Source organism: Cydia fagiglandana, chromosome 20, assembly GCF_963556715.1.
Source record: "Cydia fagiglandana chromosome 20, ilCydFagi1.1, whole genome shotgun sequence".
Taxonomy (NCBI): Eukaryota; Metazoa; Arthropoda; class Insecta; order Lepidoptera; family Tortricidae; genus Cydia; species Cydia fagiglandana.
The window spans coordinates 7615935-7633297 of record NC_085951.1 but is presented as its reverse complement, the minus strand read 5'-3'; the positions used below and the strand labels follow the sequence as shown (position 1 = coordinate 7633297).

Below are 17363 nucleotides of genomic sequence, written 5' to 3'. Positions count from 1 at the left end.
GGCCACCCCACATCTAGCGTCCCACGAGCGTCGGCGTCTGGTCAGCGCCACTCAGCGCTATGGAAAATGACGTCGCTGCGCAGTTGCGTCGACGTTGCGTCGAGCAGCGGCCATAGAATTGTAGACGCCGACGCTCGAAAGACGCCAGATGTGGGGTGGCCCTTACATGCCAATGATCTATGTTAAATGTGGTCTCCATAACAAGTCTTTAAATTAAAGGTACGTTTTTAGTTTCAAGTAGGTACATTCTTTAATTATGAAGCCACATTACTATTTGACCTCTCTTTTGTGTTAAGTAGTTAGATATTAATTCTGGTTTAATGAGGCACTTCTAATACTCTTAACTTTGTCATTTCGGTCATATGTCTGAGTGCCCTTATCTCTTAAGTTATCTTTCTCATGTTATTGACAACCGTTCGCCTATATTACTATAATTCACTACTGCTGATGCTTTTCGTGATGTTAAAAAAAATTGCGATTGCTACTAAGTATACATTATCAATATGTGACGTCCCACGAGTAAAGGTACCTTATGGCGGGTGGCGCTTACGCTATTATTAACGCCGCTCCAATATTATTGCGGCGCTAGGCGACGTAAGTACCAGCCGCCATAAGGTACCTTTTTCCGTGGAATGTCACATATTATCATGTAGTTTAAGAAAAATATGACGCACAAAATTCGCACAACAAGATTCTGCTCAAAAACAAATTTTTAGAAGCAATCTGCGACCGAAAATTGTCGGCTAAACGGCCTGACAATCAATCATTATTTATCACCGGGGCGTTTTTGGCACTCAATCAAAAAATAAGCTATTTACAGGTACAGAATATTAGACAACAGAATGTCTAATATTTTTTTCTCTTGTTGCAGGACGCCAACAATGACATAGGCCCCAAGATGGCGCTACGACTGAAGAAGGACATAAAGAAAGCGTCATACTACGTGTGGTTCCTGGGCGCGCAGGAGTCGCGGGGGCTGCGAGGGGAGGAGTTCGCGTTACCAGCGGTCCAGCTGCTGGAAGAGCGGGCCAGGGAATTGGAGCCCTTTAAGGTTACACTACAGGTCAGTGATCGGTTTGAAACTTATCTAAGGGAACACATTGGACGTAACATGACAAGAAGCAATATACACGAACTTACCTAAGGTTGACTGCTGATAGAGAATGCCTCATGCAGTGGCGGATTTGCAGTCTTGGCGCAGGCCCTGTAGCCGCCTCTTTCTTAGCACCCATCAGATTGAGTACATTTTGAGTTATTTCTTGTTATCATCAGCGAATTTTTTGTCACAATTGGCCGCCTCGCCTACTTGTCCTTAGGGCAAATCCGCCACTGGCTCATGGCATTAAATTCGCCTATTGTACATCAATTTTTTCTTTAGTACAATAAAGTTTAAATAAATAAATAAATTGACTTGACTCAGCCTAAGTGTGATAGATAAAAATAGCTGGAATGCTGGATATCATTTGATCAATCGTCAATGTTATGTTACGGGCATTCATATAAGCTTTAGATACGATTATTTGCTGAGTTACCTATGACAAAGGGCTGATTGCCATAGGTAGGGTAGGTTAACTGTCGTTTGTTTTTTTATCGTAGTTGCTGCAGTATGGATGTCGAACCATCTTACAAAAAAGCCGCTTCATTCATGCACATCCAAATTCAGTGAACAGCCTAAACATTTTTGCGTCATTTGGCACACCTGTTCTGGTGACGTTCCGTTTGTTTTTTTGTTTGTTTGTCACTCCCATTGTCACTCCGGCAGAAGAAAGTGTTTCTCCTTTAAATATTCAGAACGTCACCCACGCGCCTGCGCGGGTCAACTCGGCAAAAAGTTCAGTGAAAGTATGGTGTTCTAATTGTTTTCTTATGTTGTAGGATCATGCAATTGCCTTATGTAACAGTAGGGCCATTGTGGTATGGAATTGTTTTGATTGCACACACCATTTACTTTACCAGTATGATCAATTATCGATCGCCATAAGAAGCGATTGTTAAGTTTGTTATGAGCAAATAACATTGCGCGTCAGTGGAACTTTTATTTTGTTTGTGGATTACAACTATTGCGATAACTTACAATAAATAGTTTATGTAATGATCTGATCACAGCACAGCAGGGGATCTGCTGGAAATCGATCAATTATATATTACTTGTACCTTTTCTAGTAAGTTTACATATATTGTATTCACCAACTTTTGATGTGTAATCGTATTTATTTCACGTCGGTGTCGGTGAATGTTAGAATTACTTTTTAAATGAAGTTCGATGAAGTAAAGCTTAAAGTAAATAGTAAACAATTCACTAGAAAATCGTACGTTAATATGCGAGCCATCATCATCATATCAGCCAGAGGATGTCCACTGCTGGACATAGGCCTCCCCCAAAGAGTGCCACAATCACCGTACTATAACATTCAATATTTCGAATTGCAGTTGTTTTATCATAAGGTTTCTCCCACAGGTGTCCCACAAAGGGCTGAAGATAATCCAGAATGTGACGGCCAAGGGCAAACAGCAGACGATCAAGCACTTCATCCCGCACGGCAGCATTACCAGCGCCGTGGTGCAGGGCGACGTGGTGGCGTGCGTGCTGCTGCTCTACAACCCGCTCACCGGCTGCCCTGTGCACGTGCACGCTTACAGGTATGACACAAGCAGCACGATCAAGCTTCATCCCGCACGGCAGCATCACCAGCGCCGTGGTGCAGGGCGACGTGGTGGCGTGCGTGCTGCTGCTATATAACCCGCTCACCGGCTGCCCCGTGCACGTGCACGCTTACAGGTATGACACAAGCAGCACGATCAAGCTTCATCCCGCATGGCAGCATCACCAGCGCCGTAGGGCAGGGCGACGTGTATTAAATTACTGATGTCTTCCTGATTGATGATCGCGGGAGCGAGGTGCACTATCATCCGCGCCTTTCAGGCTTTTGCTCATTAAAACGTGTGACGAGAATTTAACGCTCGTCGTAGGTACGCTGCGTCAAGCTCTGAGCTGGTCTTTAAGTATCATTTTTGTGTATTGGTTTCGGAAAATAGATCTGCATCAATATCAAATTTTGCATTTCCAAATACTCACCTGATTAAGTATAGGTAGTATTGTAACGATTAGTAATTTATTTCAGTATAAACGATTTTAAAAATGCTACAAATGTAGGTATGTATATTATTGATTCACATAAAAATAGTATATAATGCTTAGGCAGGTACTTGAACAGAAACTAAAATAACACTCTTTGAATCGAAAGCTAATTTTGAAAGTCAACTGACAACCCCAATCCAAACGAAGCATGACCTAATGCTTGGAACCTCAAAAGATCCAACAACAAAGGTGCGGCACTTGACGGTTTGTTAGCATCCAAGTGCTAGAAAAATATAAGACAGACGTTTGGCATTTGGCTGCGAGGATGCAAGTGCGACCTTTGCAAATGTCACGTAAATACCTGCGCGGGAGCACATTTATGCGAATATTTTGTCTGTTAAAGGAGATGGTATTTGTGAAGACGTTAGAGAAACTTGGGAAAATATACGTGAATGTCAGAGTACATTTATTATTCTGGATATACGAATTAAGCTGGTAGAGACCTGTATTTTATATTTTTTTGTCTTGTAGGTAAATTCCATATTTGCTGAATAAATGTTGATATTGATTTTGACCGACAATCTTACGAGATGTCCAAGCTAGCCTGTTGAAAACGGAATATATATATGCCTTTGAAAGTTAGTAAGTATCACAAATTCTTTGTCTCGATTTTAACTACCTATGTATTGAGTACTGGTCACTAAAAATATCAATAGCAATTTTATAAATTATTATCATTTAGAAACGTGTTCCTGACCTCAGACAGTCGTAAAATAACAATCAAAGTCGTGATCAATCACTAAAACACTTAGTTAATTAGGAAACTAGGTATTAACAAACCATTGTATACCAGTAATGTGTCTAGTCAATATACCAATTCGTTTAAAAGCACGTTTTGTTTTAACCTCTAGCCCAGACATCATAACTTGCCAATACAAATGCATTTTTGATTTGTCAAAATAAAGATTCCAATTAGAATGGATCGGGAGACCTTTTTATATGCCTCTGGGCGGCTAGAGGTTATAAAAGTCCCAAATTAAACACGACCTTTTGGCTTAGGAAATATAGTTTAAAATATCCATCTCCATCCAACGGGGCAATGCGGCCAGCCTTCTGGGCACCCTACCTACGACTTAGGGCAATTTTTTTATTTATAAGTTTTAGTGTTTTTATTATGTAGTAAAAATGTTATTAAATAAATACTTTGAGTGTTTAAAATTGTACGTGAATTGATAGGATACTTATAAAAGTAGCTTCTGAATTATAGGTAGCTATGAATTGTACCCAAAGGGCTGAGCATGGCATTTAGCAGAATGCAGTTGCAACAGCGCTCAAACAAGGCTAAAGGAGCATCTTTGATGGTGCAATGAATGTAAATGGTTGAAGAGTCGTTCATTATTACATTTAAATTGATGTTAAATGTTGCCAAGGGTTTAACGCAACCAATTCTCACATCACAACATGAGTTTTATTTAATGTTATATCTTGTTTTTACTCCTAAAAAAACATTATTATTCTTCTCGTGGTAATTAAAATGAAATATTTACTAGGTAGGGTGGGTTAATTTCCTCGAAATGCGCGGGTTCTGCAAGATAGTAAACCCAGACTTACACATAAACAGAGAAAAACACCGTCTTAAGGATGACTCACGTTAGACCGGGCCGGAGCTTCCGGCGCTTACTTTTCTATGACATGACTGGCGATCACGTGATGCTTTCCATATAATACGATGCACCGGAAGCTCCGGCCCGGACACGGCCCGGTCTAACGTGAGTCATCCTTTATGGGTATGTTTTTTGTGAAATAAGTAGTGTCATTGGAACAAAGTAGATAGGTAATATACGAGTAGGTATCCATTATTGTGGTCCTACATTGCACATGCCGTGTTGAAAATTATCAAAAAATAGACAGTAACATTGTTATTGTATAGTCAAGTGTAAAAATATGGGTGTAGACAACTTAGGTACCTACTCAAAAATATGTACCATAGTACTTAATTCCCTGACATAAGAGCTATGGGACATATTTTTGAGCTGATTTGTGCACCCATACCAGGCGTGTCTCACTCCGCGATTTCGTCGCTTTGCTACAGGTAGCTAAAAGTACATCCGTTCGACCCCAATTTTGGGGTTTGCCATAAGCCGCGCGTGGCGCTGTCGCCACCTAGCGGTCATATCTGTGCTGATCGTAACAGACGCGTTTTGTTAGAGAGTGAGTCTTCTGTACCTAGTACTATTATTTATTCTGTGCCCATACCTACTTTTACACTTGACTGTAGAAAGAAACAAGCATAAAACAACTCAGCTATTCTTCATAACTCTTATTACGAACGCTATACTTCTAACCCGGATAAATGCAAAGTTCCCACGATTAGCGAGGGAAGCAGCGGAAGCATGCTACTTGTATCTATTAAGTTCCTATGAACTATCAGAACAATAACAATGTCGAATTGGATCGGCATCTGAATATCGCTGTAGAAATGGCCTGGCATATCACGTCGCATCTGAGAGGTCGTGACACATTTAGCCCGAGAAATGCCAAGATATAGAACTGTTTTCCATGACATATTATTGATCCTTTTTAAAAACTAGTGGGTCATTTTGGTAATTTTTTTTTAAATTTTAGTTAAAAAAAACACTACCTGTTCCGCTTGCTCACAAAATTTTGCGAGAATTAGCTAACAACAGTAACAACTGCAAACTGTAGAGGAAAACATCCGGACAGAACATTTTTACAAGAGTTTTTTAGGTTGTATATTGAGGAGTGATGGTTATGAGAGGTATCGAAAGTCGCACAACAACAATTATGTGTAATGCACATACAAAAACGTATCGGTGAATGTTTTAACTGACAAACAGGTGACTGGAAGAGATAACATGTATTGTAATTAATTATTCAAGAAGCTCTTACGTAGCGTATCTTAATTTTAATGGCCATTACTATTTATTCAATCTTGTGGTTAAATAAGATCACTTCTCAAGAATTACCAACAAACCTGTTTAAAATGGACACCTCACTAAAGTAATAGGCTATTAAAATTCTTATGAAAGATCCAAATGGTTACAATATAAGGAAGCTCAGATGCGCTTAATTTAAAAGTTCAGACAAGTTTAACTTTATTAAGCAACTCTTAGAAAGAGTACATTTTGTATCTTATATTGACTGAAACTGACAGAAAGGTGTCGTTATCAAATACCTACACTATAAGTTCATAATAGTGTATTACAAGAAAGTATCATCACACAAGTTATTTACGTAGGAACCTAGTCATTTATCCCTCATGATTATTAGAGAAATATTGAGATGAAGCTACGAATATGTAAAACTAATCACATAAATGCTGCTGCTACAAAACTAATATTATTACGCAGCGACGATACTTGCGTGAAGTAGATTTTAGTAATTATGACACTCGTATTTATTGTTATTCGACTAAAGTTATCTTGTGACATGTATTTCACGCCTTTTCAAGACTTTCTTAAAATCACAGTTAGTATTACATCAACTATAGTTTTTGTATTAAATCTAGAAGATCTAATACTGTCTTTGGTTACCACGCTAGTAAAGTTACTCGTGAAATAAAATTTGAATAGGTACCCACGAAAAATTATGGTATTCTAATATTAAGCAGTTGTGTCGTAAGTACCTACTAACGAACTTGATTAAAAAGTCCTTATCTATAATGATGTTGAAGAATGTAATTCAATCTAGCAAAGCAATTTCTCACGCGTGCAATTATTTTTTATGGTTTAGTGTCGTGTTAGATATTACCATACCGGGAAACCTGGAGTTAATGCAGATGAACTCACGGCTAGCGGGTTGAAGTAATCACATACATGCTGCAACCGGTTAAGTTAACCCTCTCTTTAACATATGGTTCCGTGATACTATCTATTAAGGTGCTTAGAGTCGGTCAAAGCTAATTCTGCACTGATTTTGAAGTGATTTAACTGTTAATTATAAAAGTCATATTTCAAGTATTTGGGATTTGAAATTAATGATGGCGCTTTCAAACTACAAAACGCTATTAGAGAAATTGATCCGACTCTACTTAGGGCCAATTGCCCTAAACTGTCTATGAACGAAATTGTAGTTCGATTAAACTTAGTTTGCATGAGAAGTTTAGGTAATAATTAAATTCTGCTACAGTTGCCAATTTAAATGTCGATATTAGTTTTGATGATTGAATTTGTATTACCTACATAAACTGCATAATACATATAAACTTTGGTTTTTGAGCTTGACTTTTTTTACTGGCCCTTCAAAATGTTATTTATTGCCCATTAGGAATCACTCTTCGTTTATACTGATCGACGACAAAAAAATGTTTTGGTGGTCTTTAACGATGTTCTATTAAGGAAGACAAAAATGCACATCCTCAACCAGAGAACCCTAGCAAGTAAGCCAGCATACCATCCTCAGCTAATAGATACAAAAAAACTGATGAAACCGGTACTTACAGGCAATAACCTAGACTGAAGCCAGAACCTGCTATCCCTTTACTTTATGATAACGCCTGCCGTCTACGGCAGCGAAGACTTGCAATTAAAGACAAATTATACGCCTGCGAACGTTTAGATTAAGGCGATATTTTCCGGGTGCGCAACTAGTTTGCCTGACGCATAATATCCGGTTAGTTTATATGGTATTTAAAACGGGGCATGCGCTTTAAGATGAGTTATAATCTTATCTATACGCTGATGTAATGGTTATTGCGAATCTCTATGTTTGGTATGTATTTATAATAATAATAATAATAAATAAATAAATAAATATTATGGGACATTCTTACACAGATTGACTAAGTCCCACAGTAAGCTCAAGAAGGCTTGTGTTGTGGGTACTCAGACAACGATATATAGGTATAATATACAAATACTTAAATACATAGAAAACACCCATGACTCAGGAACATATATCTGTATCATCATACAAATAAATGCCCTTACTGGGATTCGAACCCAGGACCATCGGCTTCGCAGGCAGGGTCACTACCCACTAGGCCAGACCGGTCGTCAAAATTTAAATTTAAATGGTTGCTAGCCCGCTCTTAAATTGGCAACATAGTGTTTATACCGCATTGATTACTCGTTATTACATGGCCACAACTTTGCCGTAAAATCATGAAGTTTTGTATTGCCATAAATTTAGTCATATTCTATAGTTAATGACATTAACAACTTATAACATTGTTGTATTGGTCGATATATTTAAGTAAAAATATGCATAGCATGTTCATCTTACATACTTTTGTAGAGAATGTTGTAAAAAATGTGAAACTTGCATAAAAATCCTGTTTACGTGTGAAAGTAACGAAACTCGCCAAATTAAGCCGTTATTTAATCAACAACATTATGAGGATACGCGAGACACATAATGGACTTAATGACTACCGACTTAAAACACGCGATTAAATAGGCATTTCAATAATAATCAGCTTTCTAATGCATCAAAACCTTATTTTCTAGCACAAAGGTCGGCGGCATGACCCCACGCGGAAACAATGTTCAAATCTACACATATCTCCACTTGTCCATGACTTAAACTGATCATTCATCCAGTAACTTTTGGAGTCATTGCTTATGGCGCTTTCACTTGAATTTTGACAGTTGCCTGTACTTTTTGACAGTTATTTATTTTGAACATAGAAATGAAATATAGCTTTCACCCATATTGTCACCTGTCGGAAAAATATTCGTGACAATGGATACATCTGGGTGGTAAAAAATAACAAGGTGTGAAGTGAAAATTAAAAAACTATTCAACGTCGAGACTAAACTTGTTCTTTTTTGTGCAGTTAGGTATCGTTGTTTATTTTAAAGCTAGTACTGAATTTGAAACTTTCTGTTTGTATCGGTATGCGAAGGAGTAACTTATCGGATTGGTATTTTCAATCTTCTATGAAATTATGACGTATAAATAACACTTGCACTGCGTGGGCTATCAAAAGTGCTGCAGACTATTCTTGGTCTAGCTTCTACGTGACAAATTAAACTTAATAGGGCATGATATCTAAAATAACAGCAATCAATAAATTTAAATGTTTATCCTTCATTTATTTCCGAAAACATTTGGATGTAGGTATATTAATAAAGATATTCAAATATATTTAAATACTTCATACATAATATTAATATTTTACTCGATAATAATTTTATTCGATGTCATTTGGTACAATGTACCTGTAATAATATGTTACTCTTCGAAGGCCGAAAAAATATGTGACACGCTCTTACGGCTCTACAAATAAGATCGTGTCAGATATTTTTGCGGCCTTCGTTGTGTAACATATTATTGCAGGTGACTGTACTCAATTTGCTCTGTAAACTCCACCGACCTAGCCTTGACTTTAAAATGCCAGCGTTCCTAGCGCTATCGGGTTTATTTTTAAATGATGATATCCTATTATGATATCATTTTGCTATATCGTGAGAAATGTATGAGTGATACTTCTTTGTCTGTGCAGGGCTTTAATTTTATTAGCTACGTTAAACCCTGGTAGTTTGAGAATTTACTGGGTAAATCAACCCAAAAATCAATCCAATTTATCAAGCCTAAACCTAAAATTATCTAACCGTAAATATTTATTTACGGTTATCGGTTTATCTAACCGTAAATATTTATTTACGGTTAGATAATTTAGGTTTAGATTTCTAAACCTAAATGCATATGCGCATATATAACTTCTGTAACCTGACCCGGATTAGTTCCGGCGCAAAGGTGTCCATCACATGCTTACTGTGTTGCCGCGTTAGATTGCGAAGGTCATCGTCTGCACTAGGAAAAATCCGGAGCGGGGGTCAAGGCCTTATATATAAACAATTAACAACTTACTACTAGTAAACGTACTAAAGTTATTAAATATAACTACTTAATTAACAAAGTTATTGTGTTAATATCTCACCAATGAGGCAGATAATCATCGGCAGATGCTTAAAATGTCAATTACACTTGACCGTGCATTCCAAACAACATGTCAATAACAAGGTTAGGAGTATTAAATACTCACTTATACTTGCATTCAATATAATATGATATTAAAATTCGCTGTTTGAATAAAAGTTATATAATTATTGTAACAATTATCCAATTTGCGATAATGATCGGCAGATGCAAAAGTGAATAATAAATACTTGACCTATGCATGCATATCGAAACATGTTAATAACACGATGAAAGGCAAGGTTAGATGTTCATATTAGCTGTTTATTGTGGTATGAAACAATACTTGAATAACTAGTTTCGTACAGGTTGGCAAATAAATGCCAAGGAGCAAGTGTGATGCATTCGTTACTTCACTACATGTACACATGTACCACCAGCCGCAAGAGTGCATGGCGACTTTATGAATGAATGCATTCATAATTTCTCCGTGGAATTTCGTAGCTCACTGTACATAATTATATGCCGTAGAAACGGTTCTGGCTGGAAAAGTTATTTTTATAACCTATGTTTTTTTTAAGAGGTGATGCGCGGGTCATTTATCATACTTACCAACATGTTTTCAGCTGCACGGTATGTGTATTTTGCAAAATAATTTTCTATAAATATTAATAATTTCTAATATGATCAATCATCTTAGCTCATTTAAGATTTTATTACGAAACGAGTAATGAGAAAATAAACTAAGTATTAAAAAAGTAAGTAGGTACATGACTTTTTACTCACGCAAACAGTTTGAAATATTACTTCCGCACATCCTCCATAAGCTCCGCACATCTAAGATAAGGTGGGGTAAGACTATCACCAGGTGAAGAAAAACACTTATATGGAATCCTCATACTCGTACTACATAACAATTTAAAATATCAATCCTCATACAGTTTGTCTTGCTCCGAGCCGAGCAAAGTAAACTACGAATATGTTCGTCTTAATCCACCTTATTACCTTATGTATTTGATTGGTATCTTACGATCATCTCAAGTATAGTGTGTAGCTTCCAAATAGAGCTCGACGGCTAATCCTATTGTCTATTGTTAAGTAAAACTGCTCGTGCCACGTGCCACAACCACCTGCATAAAAAATGCGTACTTCGGTTACTGAGTGCCGGCGAGTCGAACGCTACAGAACCAGTCTAAAATGTGTCATCGAGATACGTAACAAAGGCGCGTTATCGGAGAGCGCACCTACAGTGGTTTTTTGAGCGTTGGACTAGCCCGCGCTCAGGTGCCAAATAGAATAATGAAGACCCTTTTTTGCAGGTAAGTAGCACGTGCGGTTTTACTTAACAATAGACAATAGGATTAGCCGTCGGGCTCTATTTGAAATCTAGACACTATAACTGTGCATAGAACTTCCGTAAAACAGTTAATTTCAATGTGAAAACGGCGTAATTATCAAATAGTATCATAAAAGGTTGGTAAATTTACTTCGTCAGTATGCAGATCATAAATTCTATAAACTGCGGAGCACAGTTAATTTTCTGATCGAACTTTCCAACGGGTTCCGTTGGTTCAATTAAATAATTAATGGTACGGAACTTAAACGGACGTTAATTAGCATTGTAGTTAAATTGTGCTGAATTTTACAACTTGAAATGTAATGGTTCCACATATCAATATAAAAGCTCTACCGTTTCGGTCGGGAAAGGCATTGATGAGTTTTGCATTTAATGAGTATATTTTATGATGCAGATAGCTTTTAAGTTTTTATTATTTAACAGCAGTTAACAGCCTTGCTGATGTTGTGAAAATGTAGAGTCTACCTAGGAATGTACTTACCTAGGGATGTAGGGATATTGTATGGAAGGAAGAAGTTCTCATCATATCAGCCCTTTATCGGCCACTGCTGAGCATAGGCCTCTCTTCTAGTACGCCACTTGTCCCGGTCCTGAGCTAACCACATCCAGAAGTGACCTGCAATCTTCCGGATGTCGTCCACCCAACGAGCAAACGGACGCCAGGCGCTTCCTTCATTTGAGAGTGGCCACCATTCTGTTAACATTTTAGTCCACCTGCCATCACCCTTAACAAGTTATACTAAAACATTAAGGTTCAATGTAACGTGATGATTTCCATACATTAATTAAGTTTCGTATGGTGTATTCTACAAACGATTGTCAGTTGGCTGCCCTCCTTCATTGGCACCACTGGTTTCCATTTGCACTTACATTTTACAGCAGTTAATTACAGGTAAACTATCATTAACTATTTTCACGACATGTAATAAAAAAGTTAGTACAAATTAACCCCCTTATTCATTACACTTATCAACCTCTTACAGATCTTTGTTAAATATTGTCTCCTTCCATTGTGAAAATGGATAGGGACAAACGATAATCACCGATTTGTTACATTTGACGTTTATGAATAATATAACGAACCATAGACGTTTATGAATAACGCCATAAGGATTAGTCCATAGTAAACGATAACGTCAAAATTAGCATATCAATCGTAATGTGAGCTTGAGCCGCATGGAGTTGCAAGATAAATGGCATTTGTGATGCGGATCGAGGGTAGCTCCGCCCAGGGAGTCTGTCCTTGCGACTTGCGAAATAGGTATCACTATGACGGATAATAAGATTTTCTTCATTGTCGTCACACTCTTGTCAGAGTGGTCGTGGTTGTCATATCAGGGCCGGTGACAAGCTTAATAATCCGTCGCCATTCTTCACGTATTGTAGCTGTTCTTGTACATTCATGGAGTAGTCAATTGAGTGCATTTTTGACTAGGTCTGACCAACGCATTGGTGACCTCCCGCACCTTGTGCCTTCGACTTTTCCTTGCACTTCAAGTCGTTCCACAGATGTATTGTCTCGACGTGTAATATATCCAATGAAAGTGAGAATACGACACTGGAGGATGGAAGAAAGACGCTGTTAAATACCAAGTTCTTGGAAAATAGAGACGTTGGTTCGAAAATGAATAAGATTATACACGACTTAATACTTAATATTAAGATGATGATGATGATAATATTATCATCATCATCATCTGAGGCATTACAGCCGCGGGTGGGCCTTAGCCTGGTCAAGCAAGTCTCTCCAGTCCGATCTGTTTGTGGCCTTCCTTCTCCAACTTTTCACTCCCAAGATCCTGATGTCCTGGTATACGCCATCCAACCATCTGAGCTTGGGCCTGCCTTTACCTCTGCGGCCCTCCGGTCGGCCTTCTAGAAGGCGCTTCTTCTAGAAGGTGCCCTGCCCATCGCAGGCGTCCAATCTTTATGGTCTTATTAATGACGTTAGGCTCATTGTACATTTGGTATAGCTCGTGGTTATTATTAATATATGGTTAATATTATGGTTACCTAATACCTTATTTTACTGGGATGTTTGTCATTCATAAAACTTGAAAATGGCTGTGAAATTCAAGTAAAATTTGCTACACAGATGTATATTATCTGAATAACATAGGTACTTGTATGTAAGTAGTACTCGGGTTATCCTGACAACCATAGTTACATGTAAATATATAGGATACCTTTTATCCCGGAATTCAAACCCTAAAGTGATGACATGAAATTGTCGTTATTCACATAGGAGCTTTTCACCTCCCGAGGATTACCCACATACAAAAAAGCATTCCTCTATTATGTACATAATCTAATAGCATACTTACATTGAACCTATATTACTTACAATAGAAATTTCCTGTATTCGGCCTCACACATACGCGTGGCATTCCATTGAGCAACAACCTGCCGGCGTGACAGCAGGCCTTGTCAATCGTTCAACTTTGACATTCGCACTCGCACAATGCGCCTGCGTCGAATGTCACGCGGCAAAAAACTGGAGGCCTATATCCTTCTCGTTACAACCTATTAGGCATACTTGTCTTAAAAGCTAAAGAATATAATGACGGCTGTAGAATAAGGAAGCGGATGAATTTTGCGTTTTATAGACTCGCTCTCGTGGCTGTTCTGAAATAGTTTTGGATATTTTTATTAAATCCTGAAGCCTTTCTAATGATATTAATAAATAAAATTTTAGTGTGATTTTAGGGAATTTTGTGTTCTAAAGATTTTTGTTTAAATACTGCTACTACTGTTATACTAGGTAGTTATTTTAGTTTAGTTTATTTCAAACTACTTCAAATGTAATTGTATATGTAATTTCTTGTTCTAAAATAAATATTTTAATTTTGAAATTGAATTATAAAAAAATATTGATCAATAGTCCCGATAAACACATACATTATTTATTTAAAACGCGTATAAACTCTAAAACCTAGTATTTTATCGATTAATACGAAAAACCTATTGACTATTGTTTTCTCTCAGTCGACCGTTAAAAAATCTTTATTAAGATAAGCATCAAAGTAAGGTTAGCATAGTAAGTACCTGGTGAAGTTATTTTTACAAATTTATAAAAAATTCTATATCTACCTTTATATCTTTATGATATGTATAAAGATACCTACCTATTGGTATAAGATTGTAAAAAAATCGAACGTTTTAAAGTTATATAGGTATATAAAAAGATTGGGTCTCTATTGTTTCCCAAAAAGTTTTAAGTCGTAATGTATTGTTTGCCCGCATTTTCGTGAGTCATAATTAATTTGGTTCAGAAACGCGTCACTTTTCAGGAGTGCCATAAAACAAACCTAACCTAACCTACCCATAGGAAAACCTTACGAAAATCCTGAAAAGTTAACGGTTTCAGTTTTATGACTAACGATAATATGACCAACAATACATTATGACTTAAAACTTTATGGGGCACAAGCATATGGTAAAATGACCATAATTTTGTTACATGTGTAACTGGTTTAATTGTAGTCATATTAATAAATCGTCTGATACATGACAGTGCCCGCCCAGCTTGCGTTAATTGTGCCTGATAAGTCGAGCGAATGCTATGTCGCTCACCACGATCTCTATTTGGCAATAAAGATACACGCTATTGATATTCAGAAGGGCAATGTGACACGATTCTAGGTACAGCTGGCCTCGTTACTACATAGTAATTCGCGGCGTAATAACGGTGATTGATATTCAATATCACGCCGCGCGGCGGGTATGTAATTTCGGAGCCGATTGTACTGAGATCGCCATTACCATTTGGAAGTAGTGCGAAACGTTTGATTGTTGATGTAATGAAAGTGATTGGGTTTTAGTGTGGATTGAAAGTTTATGTGTTTGTAGGTGAAGGGTTGTACACAGATCAGTTACCCAATAGAACGTAAGACGAGACGATTCGCGGCAGCACGTATAGATGTCCCAATACTAATTTTCTATGTTATTACTACCACTGATCTCATTTGCCATCTTTACGGCATGTGTGCGTAAATAAAAAATATTGACAAGCATTTAATTCTTTGTATAAATAATTAAACATAGGCTATTGTAGTATTAAATGTTTTGAGATTTAGCGTACGCCAAATTACGCGTACCTACATACTATTTGTATTATTTCGAGAACTATTATAATATGAGTAGGTACAGTAAACGGTAGCAGATCAGACTACGCGTCAAAAGTATTTTACATTTTTTCTGACAGCTTAACGAAAAAAGATACATATTTCGTAGAACAATCAGTCTCTGCTCTGCTGCATTGATAAAAATATGTCCGTATTGGTAAAAATATGTCCCTAATACGAAATAATTATTTTTGGCGAGTTAATTTACCCGCTACAATGCTGGCTGTACTTACAAGGTTATTTTACCTAAAAATCATTATAGCCAGCGCTTCAGAAAACATAACTCTCTGAAGCGCTGGCAATACAAGAAAGAACGTTAAACATAGATTTTCTTATTATCCCCTATTGTCCCCAGATGTGACTCAGACCACACAGCCGAGATGCTCTACACACACCTCCAAGCTCTGATAGACCGACCAGAAAATCAGAAAAAATTCGCCGACATAGAGCGGAAACTACAAATGAGGGGGGCTCTCCCGGTATCCAAGAAACCTCCGGACTCTTCGCTAGGCAGTGAGGTGTCTAGAGAGTCTGACTCTGGGAGCAATGAGGAGAGATGCGTAGCTAATCTGTATGACAGTTTGGCGGCGGAGTTGAAACAAAAGTTGTCTACAGGTAAAAAGGGTCTAGGTCAGTCTCAGTTTTCAGTTTTTTTGTAGGTAGTTGCTTGCGCCTGCACTGTTGTGTTAACTCACGTATGTATTGACAAAGTATTTTATTATATTGAAGCAACGTAAACGTCCCAGTGCGCGACTTACCTAATTGTTTCATTAGTAGCCTTAATTTTTAGCGATAGAGATATACGGGGTGCGGGGTGTCCGTTTTTGGATAGGGTGTCAAATATTGAGACGTTTACCTACTTTTTTCGGCTTGATATATGTAGTTCACAATATTTAGCTTAATCTATAAGTAAACTGGTTAGTAGCACAAGGTCTTACGTAAAATATTTATTTACTTGTTTATGTTTATAAGTATTATCCAACACCTTTAGGTAGTATAGCCGGTCAAACAAGTTTGTCAATAGAAAAAGGCGACAAATTAAAAATGTTTATTGCACGATAACCCTTCGCGCCTACATCTTTTCAATTTGCCGCTCTTTTCTACTGACGGATATTGCTTGACATAGTATATTTATCACAATTGAAAAGAAAAGTGCACTAAACAATACTAGATGAATGACTAATAATTTGTTGGTTATTGGTGTTTTGTCTGGGAATATTTATAAATAGCTATTGGGTATATAGTTATCCATATTCCATATTCATCACTGTAGATCAATTTGGTATTGATATTCTAAATATGATAATAAAGGCTCCGTCACTTTTTTTATATATAAAACGCTCACGACCCGCCCGGAAAACGCGCCTATGTGACGGAAACTTAATACGCTTTTATTAAAGATAAATAGTACACAGCCTTCAAGCATTGCCTATATGCTTATGTTCTTGCCAAAACAATATTTAAACTGAAGACAAAAGCTAATTATATTAAATTACAGGCAATGTTTCAGGCAAAAGCCCTATACTATTACCGCCCCGCGACTACGACACAGTACACCGGCAGAAGGGGAATCTGAGCAACATCGACACCCGCCGCTGCCTGAATCAGAACATCGTGGGGGTGAACGCGCGCCGCAAGCTGGAGTCGTCGGGGGGAAGCTCGGGTATTGGGAGCGATCTGGCTCCGTCGCCGGAGAGGAACGAGTATACGAGGCAACACGACAATCATAGCACCAGCGGTAAGTTAACGCAGTAGAGTAAAATGTATTATGTTTGCGCTTAACGAGCAATATTGACAAGATAAAATCCTTACCGTCCAACCCCGTACGTAGACTTAGGTAGATAAGTAATATGCAGACATCGTAAATATAACATTTTTGTGCAGCGGAGTGGTGTTAACGGAATTGGTAATACCTATAGAT

The 17363-nt window shown here is 37.6% G+C and overlaps 1 protein-coding gene across 4 annotated transcripts in view; it reads left to right on the top strand.

The window, feature by feature from the left end:
* LOC134674626 (zinc finger CCCH domain-containing protein 13) overlaps positions 1–17363 on the top strand; it is a 48004-nt gene that overhangs the window by 18519 nt on the left and 12122 nt on the right. Inside the window, exons 2-5 of one of the 4 annotated variants that reach the window (XM_063532747.1) lie at positions 872–1063; positions 2459–2640; positions 15798–16057; positions 16953–17180. In XM_063532747.1, coding sequence (XP_063388817.1) covers positions 899–1063; positions 2459–2640; positions 15798–16057; positions 16953–17180 — 835 coding nt within the window. In that variant the 5' untranslated portion in view covers positions 872–898. Of the gene's footprint in view, positions 1–871; positions 1064–2458; positions 2641–15797; positions 16073–16940; positions 17181–17363 lie in introns of all 4 variants that reach the window. The other 3 variants (XM_063532746.1, XM_063532745.1, XM_063532744.1) reach the window with 3 other exon arrangements.